The sequence below is a fragment of the Montipora capricornis genome, chromosome 2, assembly GCF_036669925.1.
Source record: "Montipora capricornis isolate CH-2021 chromosome 2, ASM3666992v2, whole genome shotgun sequence".
NCBI lineage: Eukaryota > Metazoa > Cnidaria > Anthozoa > Scleractinia > Acroporidae > Montipora > Montipora capricornis.
In genome coordinates, this window is record NC_090884.1 from 64,993,165 (window position 1) to 65,013,164 (window position 20,000).

A 20,000-nucleotide genomic window follows, 5' to 3' on the forward strand; every position below is an offset into this window, starting at 1 on the left:
ATGTCAACCGGATTTATTTGGAAGCAGCCTAATGAGGCGTGATCATGAGAAGTGTGTAAATAGTGAAAAGAACAGCACTGTGTGGAAAACAAGGAACAGGAGTGGTGGAGTAGTGGGGAGTCACATGAGGCGGTAAAGGTATCTGAGGTGGTTAATGCTAAAAGTTTTTTCAAACCTGAGTAATTTAGAAAAAAAGCACAACAAAAAGAAGACAAAGCTTGAAGAGAAAAGAAGATGTACGGACCGTTTCTCAGGGAGTTGGGTGACTCAAATTTTGACAAAGTAAGAAATTTAAACAGACTTAAAACTCAGCACAGAGGCACTGTTTGTGGCTCGGGAGCGCCATAGCTAACAACAGAATAACACTATATAGATCTTGCACATGTTTGTAAACCCCACAGCACTTCCATCAGAGAGGAAGCAATATTGTTTACTAATCCATGGTGATAATTAGTAAATATCCACCACTAGAAACCTCTACACTTCTGTGAATAGTTGTGTTAGTATATACTAAAACAGTAAGATCATATTGCACAAAAAAATATGATTTTAACTCATTTATTCCTGCAAAGATTACAACATTTTCGGGCGCGAATTCCGCGCGAATTGCTCGGAGTTGAATAGCAAAAGATATCGGGAGTTTGAGTGGCCAATCAGTGCGCGCGTTTAACGCTATCCAGTGTTTTAGCCTATGCTAATAAGTGATATTAAAAATTGTTATTCTGTTATTGTTTCAACACCACTGAGCTTGTGAAACAAGTAGGCACATGCAGTCTATTGTTATCTTCTGTTCAAGATCCGAAACGAAGTGGTGTCAGAGACGGTGAAGGCTGTGCTATCAATAAAGGTACACTTTTTAAAATAAGGACTTCCGTTTTGACAGTTTTGACCTCCACGTGAAAGATATTAAAATCAGGGTAAATGCTAGCTTTTCTACATTCCCAAATACACAGTTTTCCGAGAATTATAAGATAGTTTATAATATCAGTTCTATTTAGAAGCCCAAGTATAATATCCTTTATAGTCACAGTCATGTTTTCCTTAACAAGTTCAAACCACCAAGAAGAGGATGTTTTCCAAAAAATTTGCGCATGGGAGCATTCAAAAAAGAGGTGATACAACTCTTCCTTTGAAGAGCCACAGAAGGTGCATTTATCACTCAACGACAAATCTATTTTGAAAAGTTTTGAATTTGTATACAATATATAATTAAGCACTCTATATTGGAAGGACCAAATATACGTTTCACTGGCAACGGTTTGTGGAAGTGAATATATTTCCTCCAAAGAATTTGAGATGTCAAAATCCGAGATTAGTTTCTTAACATATTAGGCAATTTAGCCTTAGCTGTTATTAATAATTTACAAAAATGCTTACACTTAGCCATGTAAACGTCGAATTGTATATCATTGTGTTTAAAATTTACCGAGTCCATTTCAGGTAACAATTCACACGACCTAAGTTCTTTCGGAACTGATACTCTTAAACTTGTCCATGTCAGGAAATCTGTTTTAAGACCCTTTTGTCTATAAAAATCATAAGACTGCTTATTGTCGGATTCAAATATCAAGTCACATATGTAAACAATCCCGTTTTCATAGTACAATTTATAAAAGACTGATCTATTGTCTATTCTAATGTCCTTATTGTTCCAAATAATTCTTTGTGCATAATTGATATCGGAAAATGTATTTCTAAAATGGCTTTCACACTTCGACATGTGCTTCTTGTTCAAAACTGTGCGCAAGCGCGAGGTCCGCTAAAATTACCGCGCGAGCGCTGGGCATGATAACATGACACCCGCAACCAAGTTTTTAGACTACCACAAGGTCAGCTTTTTATGGTCGATGGAATGACATGCGCTTATTTTCTTCCAACCCGGAAGGTACGTGTATTCAAATGGCCTCAGTCGGTGCTTTTAATTACTGGGTTGCCTATGGGAAAACCCAGTCGAGGTCTGCGTTTAGTTTGTTTGTTTTCTTTTTTTCTTTTCTTTTTTCTTTGTTTTTTTGTTTTTTTTTCCGTGTCGGGAAAAGTCTTGCCTGTCACTTCCCTGGTAAGTGTTGCCTTTGTGTATAGCGCCTTTTGCGCGTATTTTCTTAGGATCGAGAGGGTAGTGGAACTGCGTAGATTTCTCTGGTGGACACAGTAGAATCATCAACTTAGCCTGCAATGGCGTCGAAAGTCATGCAACGCGAATGGCGTTTTAGTGGATCCTTAAACAAAATATACCCTTATGGAGCTCAATAATGGAAAGTCAGTTGGATAAACTAGGCATGAATCTCAAAAGCGACGAGTACTGGACTTCGACAACAATCTATCGCCCGTCGAGACGAAATCAAAGTGAGCAGTATTTACCTGAAGTACATGGTAATTTGACACAATTGAGTTTCTTGTCTTCACGCACGCAATGAAATAGGAAGAGGTTTTCGCCTCTAAGAGCAAATACGTTTTTTTTCAATAAAATTTTCGCTGGAAAGGGATTCTGTGGTATTTTCTGCCTTTGTGAATTATAATATCATGTTGTGTATTGAATTTTCGAGCTTAAGGTTCAAATGTGATATGGGAGGGGTTTTGTAGGATTGCTGTGTAGGCAGGAAGGGGTCACAGGCGGGTTGGAGGCGTGCTTGAGTTTCAACAAAATGAGGCCCAAAATCAGTGAAAACTTGTGACGCAGATGAATAATAAAGCAGCTGCTATTTCCAAAATGATGGAATTACCTGGTGATAAATAACGTCGTACGCGTCTTGGAGAGTAAATTTTGACTTTGCATAAACAAGAGTTGTGCGATTGTGATCTTTGTTTTGACTTCGCTCATTTCATTGTCAAACTTTATAACACTTGACAGAAAAAGAAACTTACAAAAACCCGGTATCTTGCCATCATTTGACACAGATGCTTCACTGTTTGGCGAGTAAACATGCCGCGGTAACTTAATCACGACGCCCGCTGAATTCCGGCCATGTCACTTTCGATTTTGCAATTTACTTGAACGTAGCAAAAATCTCCCAAAATGTTTGTCGCTGATCGTAACTTTTTATATTCTATATTCACGGTTCAAAATTAATGTTGTTTTCATGTCGTAAATATTTTATTCTCGATCGACCGTCCGAGAAACTTCCTTCTGCTCTTTCTGAAAACTGTGTATCAATATTTATTTGCTTTTTCATCAATATTTAATTTGCATAAAGCAAGCTAACAGAATCTGTACCTTGTTGAGTTCGCATTTGTTAGCGTTAATAGTATTTTCGGTCAGATGTTTCTGTTTTCCATGAGGGGTTTATTGTTTTGGTCTCCCATCCCAACACTAACCCCGCGAAACAGGGCTTGACTTCAGTGAAGTTTAGTATTACAAAATTTTCGGATGCTCATAGGGCACACTTGTGGTGAAAAGAAGTTGTGAGGGAACTTGAAAATTATCAACATGTCAGCCCAGAAGCCAATGTTTCTCGCTTCTCTTTTATTTGTTATTCTTCAGAGACTGGAATGCTGTATTTCAATACCACACAATTCAGTGCCTTCTGATTTTCTGTAGCACGTACCACAGGCAAGCCAGTGTATGCTTCACAGAAGCATCTAGTTCATTATTCGTATCAGCCTAGTGCAAACAAGTACTGGGAGTTGCTAATTGGGACCACAATTAGGTAGGGGACTGGGTAATGGACCCTCAACTGAGGGTGAAAGTATCCAGACGGTAGAAGAATTCAGGCATCACAGGAGAAACACGTTCGCTTCTGATGTTAGTGTTTTGACCTCAAAAACGGTGACAAATTTATTAGCAAGATCTTCGGCAGAGGAACAAGCTGGAAAACATTTCTTACTGTGAAGAAAACCCAGCTTCCTCTTCGCGTCGCCAAAGCGATGGTGTTGTTTTAAGTGATTATGCAGCATTAACTCAATAAAGCCCATATAAAATACCAAGCGTCAGTACAAAATAACCATTTATTTATTTATTTATTTATTTATTTATTTATATATATATATTTTAATTTAATCATATTAACCATTGTTTGCCCCAAAAGCACCTTGGCTTATCAAGGGGGCTCACAAGAATACAGTAATCAGGCTTACACTCAAAACACACAGACACACAACACACAAGATTACAACAAAAAAATTGACATCACTAAAGATATATTAATTTAACAAACAGACAGTGGCCAACGAAAAGCCATTTGTACTAATTAAAAGTTATATGACTAGAAATATATTAATTCAACAGTCAAACAGTGGCAATCGAAAAGCGATTAGAATTGATTATAAAACTCTGGACTTCACGAAATAAAGCACAGTTGATATCATAATTTACAGATTTAACGCTGTACAATAAAAAATTAATTTTCCTAGAATCGCTGCTCGATGACCACGTTAGAATACTAGCAGCAGAGGCAAGGAGGGCATTACATTGAGCGGCATACCTGAGGCAACCCAAAAAGAAGTGTTTCACCGATTCAGATTCAAGACTGCACTCGCAAATAGGCGATCCAAAACGGTTAATTTTAAACAAATATTCTCTTAGACAAGAGAAACCAAGTCTAAGGCGGTTGTGATCAATAGATGCACGCCTTAAAAAAGAAAAATCAAATAACTTATTATAAATATGGGGAAAGAGAGTTGACCTTAATTTAGCCTTAAAAGTGGGAAGAGATACAGAGTTTTGAACATCCAGGTCCAGAGAATTCCAGCCAGTGATAGCGGATGGAAAGAAAGACTTTTGAACGCGAGAAGTTCTACATGAAAATTGTGTAAAGTTTTCCCCTGACCTAAGATGATAATTTGTACGCTCACTAGATAGTTTTAGAAGTAGCTCACTTAAATAGTAAGGTGCAAGACTCTACAATTTTGTAGAATTGGCTTAGCTGATGTCATTTCCCCTCTGCTACTCAGAGACTCCCAAGCAAGTTCCTTGTATATCCTTTCAGAACGGGTTCCTTTAATGGCTCCTGTTACCAACCTTGCAGCTTCATATTGAACGATATCAAGTAGAGTTGAGTCGCAATCATAACAGTTGTTCCAAATAACATCAGTTTCCATATTCCATAAGTGGTCTGATTAGACTCTTATACAAGGATGTTAATGTGGAACGGTCAACTCGGTATTTGACAAATTTTAACAGGTTAAGTCGCTTTGAAGCTTTCTCAAACACATGAACTATATGATTTCTCCACGACATGCTACTCTGCAAAGTTAAACTCAAGTGAGTATGAGACTCAGCATCTTTGACGACATTGGAGTTGAGAAATAGAGGAGGGTGAACTTGTTCATTACGCTTCAGAGAAAATACAACATCACGAAATTTAACAGGATTCATGGTTACCAACCATTTATCAGCCGAAACAGCAATCTTATTTAAATCTGAATTAAGACGATTAGCTGATACAGCGAGGCCGTCAACAATTTCAAGTAGTGTAGTATCATCGGCATAGATCAATGGAAGGGAGGCAAGATCATCTAGCAGTGTACGATAATTTCTGGTTAATTTTAGTTAAATCTTCATTGATATAAAACCCCGATCCCTTAAGATTCTTTCTGCTCCGTAATATTGAAAGTTTATCTTTGTGGGCTTTCAATCTAAAGATGATGGCTCTGTTCGTTCCTTCCACTTTCTTACCTACTCGATGGGCTCTGTCAACTATTTCATCGTTTACGTCCAAACCAATTTTCTCCCTGCATAGATTCACAAACTTCTCTGCACAATTTTCTTCTTCTTCTTCTTCTCCTTCGACAAAGCCCGTAACCCTCACATTTTGATGACGAGAAAACTGTTCATTCTCGTTTGCCTTCGCGGCCACCTTCTCGATGGTGTCTTCCAAGGTTTTCACTTTCCCCTCCAGAGCAGCAATTGCAGCTTTCAAATCTTTCACAATACTCTCCATAGCTTGGCCCACAGCTTCTTTAACAGCTTTTGCAATAATATCCGTAAAGTCCTGGGAGGTCAAGTAACTCTTCATTGCTTCGGCGACTTCAACTTTCATGCCCGCGTTCGTCATGGCCTTGCTCAAACCAGCAAATCTTAAATCGTCAATTCATCGGACAAGTCACGTTTAAAACACTTTTAAAACGTTGCCCAAGTACTAACCGTGCCTTCAGAAGACAATTTACATCGAGATAAGCAACTAAACAAGTAAAATCAAGAGCTAAGAGAGAAAAAAAAAAAACAGAGAGATGTAGAAGACACGTGTACCTCCGTTGTAGTAAGTTTAAGAAAATCACCATTTTGAACAGGTGCTTTCTTATTTCTTTGGCGATCAAATGGCATTTAATTAAACAGTGTGGACAGGATTTCTCGTTAAGCAGCGTCAGAGATTTGTGATAGAGCTCATTGGGAGAGGAGAAGACGTTTATGACGATATCAGACAGTTCAGTCAGTTCAATCTTAAATAAGATGGGAATTATTACTGGGTTGCCTATGGGCAAACCCAGTCGAGGTCTGCGTTTAGTTTGTTTGTTTTCTTTTTTTTTTTTTTTTTTTTTTTTTTTTTTTTTTTTTCCGTGTCGGTAAAAGTCTTGCCTGTCACTCCCCTGGTAAGTGTTGCCTTTGTGTATAGAGCCTTTTGCGCGTATTTTCTTAGGATCGAGAGGGTAGTGGAACTGCGTAGATTTCTCTGGTGGACACAGTAGAATCATCAACTTAGCCTGCAATGGCGTCGAAAGTCATGCAACGCGAATGGCATTTTAGTGGATCCTTAAACAAAATATACCCTTATGGAGCTCAATAATGGAAAGTCAGTTGGATAAACTAGGCATGAATCTCAAAAGCGACGAGTACTGGACTTCGACAACAATCTATCGCCCGTCGAGACGAAATCAAAGTGAGCAGTATTTACCTGAAGTACATGGTAATTTGACACAATTGAGTTTCTTGTCTTCACGCACGCAATGAAATAGGAAGAGGTTTTCGCCTCTAAGAGCAAATATGTTGTTTGTTTCAATAAAATTTTCGCTAAAAAAAAGGATTCTGTGGTATGTATTTTTCTGCCTTTGTGAATTATAATATCATGTTGTGTATTGAATTTTCGAGCTTAAGGTTCAAATGTGATATGGGAGGAGTTTTTTAGTATTGCTCTGTAAGCAGGAAGGGTTCACAGGCCTGTTGGAAGCGTGCTTGAGTTTCAACAAAATGAGGCCCAAAATCAGTGAAAACTTGTGACGCAGATGAATAATAAAGCAGCTGCTATTTCCAAAATGATGGAATTACCTGGTGATAAATAACGTCGTACGCGTCTTGGAGAGTAAATTTTGACTTTGCATAAACAAGAGTTGGGCGATTGTGATCTTTGTTTTGACTTCGCTCATTTCATTGTCAAACTTTATAACACTTGACAGAAAAAGAAACTTACAAAAACCCGGTATCTTGCCATCATTTGACACAGATGCTTCACTGTTTGGCGAGTAAACATGCCGCGGTAACTTAATCACGACGCCCGCTGAATTCCGGCCATGTCACTTTCGATTTTGCAATTTACTTGAACGTAGCAAAAATCTCCCAAAATGTTTGTCGCTGATCGTAACTTTTTATATTCTATATTCACGGTTCAAAATTAATGTTGTTTTCATGTCGTAAATATTTTATTCTCGATCGACCGTCCGAGAAACTTCCTTCTGCTCTTTCTGAAAACTGTGTATCAATATTTATTTGCTTTTTCATCAATATTTGTTTTGCATAAAGCAAGCTAACAGAATCTGTACCTTGCTGAGTTCGCATTTGTTAGCGTTAATAGTATTTTCGGTCAGATGTTTCTGTTTTCCGTGAGGGGTTTATTGTTTTGGTCTCCCATCCCAACACTAACCCCGCGAAACAGGGCTTGACTTCAGTGAAGTTTAGTATTACAAAATTTTCGGATGCTCATAGGGCACACTTGTGGTGAAAAGAAGTTGTGAGGGAACTTGAAAATTATCAACATGTCAGCCCAGAAGCCAATGTTTCTCGCTTCTCTTTTATTTGTTATTCTTCAGAGACTGGAATGCTGTATTTCAATACCACACAATTCAGTGCCTTCTGATTTTCTGTAGCACGTACCACAGGCAAGCCAGTGTATGCTTCACAGAAGCATCTAGTTAATAGTAATCCCCTTTGATTCTGACGCCATTCAAGGTAAAGCTAAGCTCACTCAAACAATAGCGATGGATAACTATTTAAGTTCAAAGAAATTGAGATTTCCAAGTGTGGAGCTTTGACATCATTCCAAGACTATTCCACATGACGTTTATTGCTGATGATTATCTCTTATCAGCATTTTTATCATTAAACATCGTTACTGTTTGGGGATTGTTAACGCTTCCTTTCATCAAAATATAATTTGACTTACATCATATATGCAGAAATGTTTATTTTACTCTGGTAATAAACATAGCAAATCATCGGTAATGGATAAATAAGTTATTTTACTCAGTGAGCAAAGAGACAAAATGATTCCTTGCGTATAGTTGTCGGTGTTTTAAAAACAGTAATCGGGATCGGTGATGATAACAATCACGAATCGCACGCAGTTGATGATGACATTGTCTGGCAAACACACAGAGTCTATAATTTTTTTAAATACATTTTGAGGAGATGACAAACCGGGCTTTAGTTTTCAACAGTTAAACTGATTGTTATTACTGAATATTACTTAGCCGGCGACAAGATAATGTGTATGATGGCAATCATATATCTGCCATAATCAAATCAAGTCGCGCTTTCGAAGACGTCCTTTTCATTAGTATCCAATTTTTAGTCAGGGTTTTAAGAATGGAAGCCATAATAAAATAATTTTGGAAGTCAGTGTGTAATCAGGTAGCCTTGTAGTCTGATAACCATTAGCAGTGCGTTGCGATCAAAGTCACATTAGTGACCACATCGTGGAACAAACGAGAATACATCATTACTTAAGTTGTTATAGCTTATTGCGTTCTGCTTTTTCATCTCTCTCTAAGATTCTACAAAAGCCAAAGTGCGACAGTGGATTCGACAACAAGAATCATAAGTTAAGGTCCATTAGCGTTAAATTAGATCCAGCTGTTGCCTGAGCTATGGATAAATCTTGCTCATAATGAATTAGATAGATTCCATTATCGTAGTCGTTTAAAAGGAGAAAATGAGTGCTTGCAGAGCACTATTTGAGGCGGATTCAGTAAATGAATGGTCCCAGCTTACCGTCCCCGAAAGGAATAACTTACCTCAGTAATCTTTATCATTGACTTCCGTGCATCTATGGCTGCTGAGCACTTTTGCAGACACTGATTTACCGATGTTGGATATTGCTGAAAGCCTTGCTTCTTGCCGCTTACAACGACAGCAGAGCTGCGAAGGTGTGGAGCTTCAAAGGATAGGAAAACATACCCAAGGAAAATGTGATAGAAGTGAGATCGCTGCATGATCGTTGCTTGGTGAATTGAGAAAACAATTTTCACCCTGCCGATAACAGCACCAACCAAACCGCAAATATTTATTATTTTACATAAGTCACACTTGTTTACTTCGATTACGTTATTTAACACGTAAACCCATGACGCGTGACATTTTTATGAAGACGAAAATCACGAGGTTGCCCATTTACCGAGTTAGGATTTCGAGTTGGATTTTCGATTTTCGAGTTGGATTTCCAGTTGGATTTTCGTGTTGGTCAGTGTAAAATGCAAACTATATGGTCTCAGGTACCCGAGACAACCCTCCTTAGACAAGCGTCTAATATATGAGAATTCCGTGCTGGACCTTACTTAATTATGCATGGCTTGCCAGTAACTGGATCCGTGCTTTATACGCAAAGAGTTCTGGGAGCGCCAGGGGCAAACATTGCAAGTGGAAACTTATTCGACGTCCAAAAAAACGATTTTGGAGAGAAATCAACGCTCTTTTTGACACAGTTTTACCAGAAATTGGTTTGGGCAATGTTGGCACGTGGCAAGTGTAAGTTTCTGTATGGATAACCGTGAAATATGAGATAAAATTTGCTGATGAACTTCCTTGCTTGCGTAAAGTTTATTGTGAAATGGTCTCAAAATATTACAAAAATAGGAATAAATCTGGAGGAAATAACTCAATAAAGCCTTCTCAGTTGTATTTACGTGTGTATGGGCTGGCTTTTGGCCTATTTCCAAACTCAGCAATTCAAATAATGTTGGAAATATGCCTAGTGGCGATCATTGTGCAAACTGGTTTGGATCTCTAAGACGAATTCTTCAGATCTAGTTTCTCTTTGGAATAAAAGACATCTTCCCAACTTCTAGTAAGTTTCTCTTTCCCCTGAATGGGAATCCCATTTATGTCGAGCCAGTTTCATAGATTTAGGATGGAAGCTGATACTGTTCGACTCTTTGTTACTTTCTCGCAGGGCCCTAAACAAGAGCAGAAAATTATTGAAGGCCAATTAATTTACAAAACCGAGAAAACTGTAGTCGAAGAAAAAACAAAAAGAAATTGGATTCCCAATCAGGAGGGAGCAACTTCACAACCCCTGGAACAGAAGGTCTGATCGCCACACCGGACAATTTTTCTCACAGGTCTATGTTGTCACAGGTTTATTTGCCACATAGGACCATTGTATGCTTTGTTACCACACAGGATTTTTTTTTTTTTTGTTCGCCAGAGAAGATGAAAAAATGCCACAGCAGTCTATTTCCCACAGGAGCTCTCGGTCTCTCTTCTTTTGTTTTTTTTTGGTGCAAGATCCAATTTTCCCTTTTTACCAATAAGGCAAAAAATTGTTGCATACCTCTCCTGCCGCACACGACTATAATCGCCACACAGGACCATTTTTCGCACTGGTCTATTTTGTCACAGGTTTATTTGCCACATCGGACCATAGTATGCACTGTTACCACACAGGTCTACCCTTTTATTCTAAGATAGCAAGGTCAAATTATTGCATGCCATAACGCAAATATGAAATTACAATAACACTGAGTTGCATTCATCAAAGACGATATAACGCTAACGAGCTACAAAAGGTAAGAAGAAACTCGAGAACAACAGAAAACTACTATCGCCATGAGAGCCAAACCAACTGTGACGGCCAAATAAAATCGATACGAAACACGTGAACTAAAACCCAACTAAAAAAGCAAGCTAGAGATTGAAATTCGGAGTTACTAGTTACCTCAGGCGCTGCGTTCTGGGCCACGTTGTTGGCCGCAGCGGGAAGCCAGTTTTCTATTTGAGCTACTGGAACTGCAGGGACAGGCTCCTAAACTGGTAGCAACGGAGCTGGTGCTGCTGGAGCCGGAATGATATTAAAAACATCTAACACTTGGCCTGGCGCCGGAGGAGCGAGCACGGCAAGATTTCCGAACAGGTCCCTACTTCATTATGCATACACTCCTTTGTTTCAAGAAAACAATAGCGATAACAATAGACGTCCTTTGGGACTCTGGCGCTTTGTTCTTTCTTGTTAGAGTTTTTTTTTGTTAGTCTATATGGACTTAAAAAAAGCCGCTCGAACTTCTGTCTGAAATACGGAAAATCGAACAGTTTTTCCTGCAAATTTCGGCACTTTTCCTGCAATTTTACCCATTTTTCAGTTTTAGAATAAGCGCAAGAAGTGGAGTTTCAAGCAATCGTTGTAATAGGATTCAGATTCGCAAACATAACAAACAAGCCAAATAAAAGTACTGTCATAAGAAATTTAATGGCTACCTGCTTTTTTTATCGTGAAATTGTTCTTCCTGTCTGCTTAAAAATTCGCCGAGACACTGCAAAGTGTATCTTTTCTTCCTTTCCTGTATTCAGGATCACGAACGGTGCATTTAGTGGGATTTTGCGATTTATCGCTCTTTGCAGAGATCGGCAATATGCTTAAAGGTAATTCCAAGTAAATAACTTTGGTAGAGATCCATGGATGTTCCCGTACGAGGCATACTTCGTTTCACTCCCTATCATGTCTTTTCAATGCCCTGCTGTGTGCTGTGTTTGTCTGGGTCGACGAAGTTTAGGCGATGGTTAACTGTGAGATGATGTTAGCCCTTGTCTTGTAGGCAGTTGTAAACTTTCCGGCCACAGGTAACTAGGGCTAATATTTTTTCAAGGAAAGTTTACGGTCAGAAAATTAATATGTGTCCTGGCAGATTGAAGGCTATCCATTGCAGTTTTTTCTTGAGCATCACGAAACAGATCCATCTCCCGATGCGGCACTTTGTCTTTGCCAACTGACTGCCTTTTCACACAGGTTTTGGACACGGAAGACGAAAGTAAATTGTTTTCTTTGCACCACTCTATGCACAACTCTGGAAAGGCTATAAAACAGGAACAATTTACGGAGTAACTGCAGAATACCCTGCCATTTTGAAGCTGCACCTCTGAAAAGGCTGGATACGCGGATACGCAGTCGAAAGTACCACCCCTCCCCAGGTAAACTTCTAAGTAGTATGTTGTCAAGTGGATACGCGGATACGCAGTGGAAAATACCACTCCTCCCCAAGTAAACTTCTTGGTATATTGTGAAGTGGATACGCGGATACGCGGATACGCAGTCGAAAATACCACCCCTCCCCAAGTAAACTTCTAGGTATATTGTGAAGTGGATACGCGGCTACGCGGATACGCAGTCGAAAATACCACCCCTCCCCAAGTAAACTTCTAGGTATATTGTGAAGTGGATACGCGGATACGCAGTTAGCCTGCAAAGCATGGCGGTTTTGGTTGCTAAGTAATAAAGGCGGGCGAGGGCAGAAAAACCACGAGGAGATTGATGATTAATGATCACTGGAAAATACGTGAGAAAATAAGAAATATAAAAGAGGGGTTTCAAAAGTAACATCCTCCACCCATGGTTTTAATGATTTATCATGTGATATATACGCTACGAAAGGAATCGAGTTACCTCATTGGCCTACAATTCCTGCAGGATTCATTCGTAAACAAATTGGAAAAATTGGCGTTCCTTGAGTAGTTGAGTTGCTTTCTGCTCAAGACAGGTCCTCGAAAACTATTTCAACTGCTAGTTTCCCCCTATATCATATGTAACGCGCCCCTATATGTAAACATGTTAGGTAACCTTACATTAACAAAACCAAGACGGTTTCAAGGAAGACATAACAGATAGTTCTGTGGTATTAATAGGTATCTGAGTTGTTTTCTGCCCAAAACAGGCCCGTGTAAACTATTTCAATTGCCAATTTGCCCCTATATGTAACGCGCCCCTATATGTAAACGTGTTGGGTAACCTTACATTAACAAAACCAAGACGGTTTCACGGAAAGACATCTTTGAGTTTTCCGTCATGTTTTTGCACGAAAAACCCATCCACTGCGTAGATTACAATTATGAAAACCTCTGAGTTTCGCTACGAAACGGTGACCTATGATTTTTTGTTGCGTGACGGCTAGTGAATGACTGCATGTATCGTGTTCCAACTCACCCCTATATGTAAGTCGCCCCTATATGTAAGGTAACGTTACCAACCCTGATGCAGTGAACTCGAACTTGCTCAATCCGTATTGCCTCATCCTCCGGTAAACCGTACTCTCCGATACAGCAAGGATGGAAGATATTTCCTTGATTGTAAATCCCTCTTGTAGCAAATCACCAAGCACAGACTGTGGAATAAAGAAAATGGGGGCACCACACGTTCCCTCGAGTTTCTTCGGTGCTTCTCCCCCAAATTTGGTGCATTCTATACGCAAAGACATCATATCATTTCGTGTACCGACAACTTGCAAACAATTTCCGGAGTAATGTGTTCAGTTTGAAATTTCTCAGTCAGATCTTCGAGTTTCAGTCTCTTTAAGACTGTGTCCATTTCGAGGTCTCCAAGAGAACACGACAGAAGCAAGAACGGAAACAAAATGGCGGAACCTCGATACCGGTGCCCATGGCATTGTGGATTTTTCACAAGCTCCTACCCAGACCCCGGGGAATCATCACCTCATAATGAAGAACGCACCGCATATAACGACAAAAGCACCTCATGTAATGATGACAAACAAAGCACCGCATATAATGTAAAAACTACGTCATATAATGACACAACCACCACATAGAACGACGAAAGCACCGCATATAAAGACGAAAGCACTGCATATGATTACAAAAGTACCGCATATAATGACAAAAGCACCGCATATAATAGCCTGCGTAGCATGGCGGTTTTTTGTCGAGCCGGGCGCACGAGCGGCGAAGCCGCGAGATTCGCGCGCGAAGCGCGCGAGAACGAGTGGCGAAGCCGCGAGAAAAATAAAAACCGCCTGCCCGGATTCGAGGAGTTTTTGACTGCCGCCCCCTTCACATCATTTTGACACCAGCGGTGACAACTTGTCTGGTTTCAATTTCCCAAGCCAATCATAGGCTTGATAGTAATATGAAACTTCGCGAGTGTGGCGCGTTTGGCAAGAAATCAAAACAAATCCTCATGCTCTTTCGTCTTTTTCGATGGCTACGAAGGGCGATACGCCGAAAAAGCCTGACAATGTTCAACGGGCTATTTCAAGCGTCAATGATAATTGTAGATTGCGTTGTTGTCCGCTAAAGATTAAATACGGAGAATTAAAAAAAAATCGTATATTTCAACGCAAAACCTTTTCAAGGTCTCGAAGCGCGAAGGATGCATACAAGGTCTGACTTTGGCAGAACTGTTCACATATTGGACTGGAAATTGAAAAATCAGACACGTTCTCTGATCGAGTATGTCATGCCTGTGGTAGGAAAATACGGAACGCATTTGATTTCCATACCTTCATCGCCTCAAATTAAACTTGAAAAGAGAGAAGGATAACTCGGCTGTGATGGAAGTTGATGACCATTCTGGTAGATTCAAGCGGCTTTTGCCAACAACTATTTCATCGCCAGATAGAAGTCCTCAAGCCAGAAAAGGGAAAAAAGCAACTGGGCAAAAATCATCAGCGAAAAAATCCTTAAGTTTTAAAGATGTTTCGAGCTCTGTGGTTAACACTGACAGCGATCACAACGAACTCTCTACTTTAAACACAGCGGATGATTCACCTCAGGAAGCTGGCGAACTTTTTCTCTCATATCTAAACGTGGAAGACTTACTTGAAAGTTCAAGCACCGAAGCTAAAGTGGTAATTGTTAACCCGGGTGGTCGCGTTGAAACGTTCAGCTCGTTTCTGATAAGACGAAATCGGTAATAGTAAATCTGTGCAGAAAAAAATGGAAAACGGTTGCGAATTTGACATTCTGTGTGTAATTCGACGACCACAATCGCCGACACGGCTCAACGTAGAGCACTGTCTTCTTTTAAAGCGGCAAGGAATGCCTTTTCTAACACCGTCTCAGCGGAGCAATAGAGAAATTGAGGTGGACTTTCTCGAACCGCATTCAGTGCTTCCGTCGTAAGTTCCATTGCCGTGCAGTTCAGCGACAACATCTCGGAAATCTGGTCGTCTATAATTCAACGGGGCAATGACAATCACACAAGTTTTCGATGAAGAGATTTCTTCTTTGGCAAGAGCGAAGACAGTATAGATCATGCTCTTGCCAAAACCTGTTGGCAAAATTGCCATGACGTCTCTCCCATGAAGAAGATTGTTGATGGCCGTTTCCTGCTCTGGCTTCAAGACAACTGCACTATTTTCCCGACGAATATTCAAGAGCGACAACGCTCTAGTTAATGCTTCTGCCATATTTTGATTTTGTTTTGACGAGAAGATTTGTTCAGTCTCTCGAAACTCTCCCAAGGGAAATGACCAAAGTATTTGATTGACGGGCGAGCATTCTGAACCAATCGGAACGATCCGTACGCTGGCATACGGACCGACTCAAAAAAGCCCTTCGTCCGTGCAGGCGGTTTTTCAGTTGCTCCCGCCCCAATCTCCTCGCGGTTTTTCTGCCCTCGCCCGCCTTTATTACTTAGCAACCAAAACCGCCATGCTACGCAGGCTACGCATATAATGACAAAAGCACCGCATATAACGACGAAAGCACTGCATATCAGTACAAAAGTACCACATATAATGACGAAAGTACCGCATATAATAAGAAAAGCAGTGCGTATAATGTGAAAGGCACCGCATATAATGTAAAATGCACGGCATATAACGTAAAATGCACCACATATAATTAAAGAGGTTGACATAAGACAGAGTTGGCTTTCCATACTTTCTTCTTCACACGATCTCGTGAAAAAGTGTAGTTAACCGAAGCGTAAAATGAAAGCTAAAATTCTACGAGAGTGCTTAGGCCTAATCACTGAAGCGAGTGTTTACTAGGCTTAATCAGTAAACGAATGCTTTCTTCTTCACACGATCTCGTGAAAAGTGCAGTTAACCGAAGCGTAAAATGAAAGCTAAAATTCTACGAGAGTGCTTAGGCCTAATCACTGAAGCGAGTGTTTACTAGGCTTAATCAGTAAACGAATGCTTTCTTCTTCACACGATCTCGTGAGAGTGCTTATTCAAAAAAATGAGCAAGTCGTAGCAAAAAAGGAGAAATGTGTAAACTGAAACTTTATATATGAAGCTTTAAACCAAGGTACTTATCGAATAATTCTATAATTGTATTTGTAAAGTATGGCAACCACATCGGAAATTCGGAAGAAATTAGCTTGACTAACTTCACATTTGAAAAATTGTGTGTTCAAGAACAAGTTCAACAAATGCAAAATGATTGTTCCTTTTAAGCGGTCCTGGTTAAGCGATAACAAATTCGATAAAATTACCAGAGGTTGGATTATTGTCTGCTTGTGTCGGGTGAGTGGTTTAAAGAACGAGGTATGTTACATGTGTATCATGGCTTGCTGTCTTGATGCTTGGCTGAAGCATGATTATCGCGGGATTGTTACTCAGTTACTTAGCTATAGTTGAAATTTTCCTGATATTTTGATCACAATGTTTGCTGGTCTCGATCCATGCTTTAACGAACGAAGAATATAATATTTGTAGCTTGCTTTTCTCGGGAACTTTGAATTTTGCATATACGACAGAGCATTTTGAAATACGTTACACGAAGTTGGTATCCAGTCCCCATGTGTGATGTCCGCGTATCCACGTATCCGGGTATCCATGTTTTCCACTACGTATCCGCGTATCCGCGTATCCACTTCTCAATATAGTTAAAAGTTTACCTGGGGAGGAGTGGTACTTTCGACTGCGTATCCGCGTATCCAGCCTTTTCCGAGGTGCAGCTTCAAAATGGCAGGGTATTCTGCAGTTAAGGCCAATTTCCAAATGATCAAATGTCCCATTGCTGTGACGCTTTTACTTCGGTAGCCATCTTGACTATTACGAAGACAAAAAGTTTGCTTCAAAAGAAGGGAAACATAAAACGATTTTAATTGCAATGAACTCGTGCATGAAAGTTTCCCATGAAAGATGTACCAATCAGACTTTAAGCGTGGTATACTCTTCCACGCAGTGAACTTATTAGTGTGCCGCACGCACGGGGCATGAAGGAAAAGCAGGTTACAGTTCACAGCAATACTGGAAAACCTAAAACTATCACAGGGACTAACCTTAAGCCTAAACAGTGCCTTTAGTCGTAATTAGGGTTACGGTTAGCATTATTAAAGGGATGGTTTGTTTCAAGTGTAGTAAAACAGGGATCTCTTAACGGTAACCTACAAGTGTAAGTTCGATTGTAGGTGCTCGGCGCGGCACGTGTATATAATTACGTATCATTGTTATGTAAATAGGGAAAGAAGAGAGAGAGGGAGGGAGAGGAAAAATGAGATCCGTTTTTATTCATACCGTAAGTACAAATTACCCATGTATATATTCGGTTCTCTTGGGTGTACGTATTGTTCTACAAAACAATAGCGCGAATGAATAATTAATTTATTCTGCATGCATAATGAAGTAGGGACCTGTGCGGAAATCATTCCGCGAGCACTTATTCAGCTATGAAGCGATGAAACGGGGTTTTGGAGTGCCAGCTAAGCAGCAAGATCTAATCCAAACGGCGGTCTAGAGTATATAGTACGGGGTGGGACCAATGTCGTAATTTATATTCATAATCTTCATATTCCCAGGGCATATTATTATTATTATTATATGCAAATGACCTTGCATAGTATAATAAAAGTTAATAAAGGGTGTTTTTTTTTCTTATTTGCTCTCGGAACGGTTCAAGCATGACTGTCGTTTTAATTGCACTTTAAATGTAGGTGAAAGGAAAGCGAGTGCCAGACACAAGCAAGGGTGCTTACATTGATCTCTCTGTCTTATACGTATATCTGAGGATTGAACTAATCAATAAGACATAACTTCTTCTGTGACTCTGAGTTAAGGCAACATAAAAGCACAATTATTTTGCGACTGTAACTCGTTAATTTAAGTCTGGCCCTGAATCTCAATGTTATTTATCCGTGGATTCTTTTTTCTTTGTGACCTTTCAAATAAATCAATCATATTCATAAATAAAAGTGTAAGGACCTTGCGTAAATGTTGACAACAGGAAGATCAAAAGAAGACGCGAAACTTGTATTTAATTTTTTTTAATAACGAGGCAGTTATTTAAAAAGCATCAGAAGAGCTGTGTATTTTTAGTCACTTCGATTACTTATATATCATAAACTTCTGTAAATGCATACTGCAATCATTGTTTCGTAGGCGTATTTCATTCTATGATTGACATTTATTTTTCTGCTTGACACCTGGACCAAGACACGTCAACTCACTTGACAAACTGAAAACGCCAAGAAACAATCAATCGAAGCGTAAAATATCCTTATGCTATATTTGAGTTCGGTTCACTCTGGGTTGGGCTTTCCAAACGTGTCTTTCTTGTTCATACCGGGCTACATTTAATGTCCGCATAATATCTAGTTTCCGCGGCCAAAAATATTGTCTTACAATGAAAAATTCTCTGTCCTTGTCACAAGTTATCAATATTAAAATGCAAAATCTTCAAATTCAGGACGTCATGTTGAATAAATAATATATTTAAACAGGGATTGGGCCAAAGCTTAAAGATAACAAAGAAACACCACTGAACACGCGCTCGTGTTTCAAAATATCGATCAAGCACCTGCACTAAAAATGCCAACGGCAAGAACCTTTTCCCTTTGTGTTATTAACTCATTTTTTGCCTTTTCTGGGAGCGTAGTAAATATTCTTGTAACTGACGTAATTCTAAGGGATGGAGAGCTTCAAAAGGGCCTGAATTTGTTGATCGTGTCTCTGACCTTAGCGAACTTAATCAACTGTCTTTTTGCTCAACCAATATACGTCTACTATCTTTGGAAAGGAACTACTAGCAGAAGTTTCCTCGTAACTTTCGAAATCGTAGCGTTTGTCGGTCTCCATGCAGTACTTTGTAACCTCATTACCATAACATACCACAGAATGAGGGCTTTGTCGCAACCCTTTCATCATCTTTTGCAATTATCTCGTAAGAAAATTTCAATCTGGATAGTTTCGACATGGATTGCTGCTGTTATTATTGGCGTGGTCTTTGTGCCGTCTCTTCCTGGAGAAGCAGGCGAAGCATACTTTCACTCAGCAATGATGATTTTCTTGATACTTACTTATTTGAGGATCATGTGGATATCCAAGCGAAAACATAGTCAGATCGCGGAGCAAGTGGGGTCAGTAAATTATCAGTTCCAGGCAGCCACCATGCAGCAAGAGAGCGCTGCCGCTGTGACATCCGCCATCCTTGTGGGGACAACATTGCTGTGTTTCTTACCCGATGTTTTGCTTGACATTGTGAGTCCAAAGGATGCAAGGGACAACAGGAGAATTTGGACTTACACCCTGCTGTTTTCTTGCTCAACACTGTCTCCTTGTATTGTTATTTGGCGCAGTCAACAACTGAGAAGGGCGATTAGAAGCAGGATCACTTTATTAGGGAACTGACGCAAGGAAGATAGCGACGATAACACGACCCAACCACAAAAAGGGTATAATCGTAATCATTATCACTATCATGATTATTATTATGATTATTATAAATTCTGATAGTAGAACATTTTGAGGTCGTCCATTGTAAAACAGCAATACGAATCAATCGACCAAATTTGAAGTCGTGTCGAGAACATGAGCACACGATTCTCATTTCTTAATTGCTTTTGCCCTTTATACAGCGAGTTGGATTAAGAAGACAACTAATGCAAATCTTAGATTCAAAACGA

General features: G+C 39.7%; 3 protein-coding genes across 5 annotated transcripts in view; 1 reads left to right on the plus strand and 2 right to left on the minus strand.

Annotated features, from left to right (window-relative positions):
• The window catches only part of LOC138031573 (uncharacterized), a 17,091-nt gene extending 7,657 nt beyond the window's left edge, over positions 1–9,434 (minus strand). For both annotated transcript variants that reach the window (XM_068879251.1, XM_068879246.1), the window contains exon 1: positions 9,160–9,434. In XM_068879251.1, the coding sequence (XP_068735352.1) occupies positions 9,160–9,357 (198 nt within the window). In that variant the 5' untranslated portion in view covers positions 9,358–9,434. The remainder of the gene's footprint in view (positions 1–9,159) is intronic.
• Positions 1–20,000, minus strand: part of LOC138031561 (protein toll-like) — a 178,174-nt gene that overhangs the window by 27,672 nt on the left and 130,502 nt on the right. The gene's annotated exons all lie outside the window — the stretch shown is intronic.
• The window catches only part of LOC138038183 (G-protein coupled receptor 84-like), a 2,276-nt gene continuing 688 nt past the window's right edge, over positions 18,413–20,000 (plus strand). The window contains exon 1 of the mRNA XM_068884009.1: positions 18,413–20,000. This exon is cut by the window's right edge and continues 688 nt beyond it. Coding sequence (XP_068740110.1) covers positions 18,907–19,725 — 819 coding nt within the window. The 5' untranslated portion in view covers positions 18,413–18,906 and the 3' untranslated portion in view covers positions 19,726–20,000.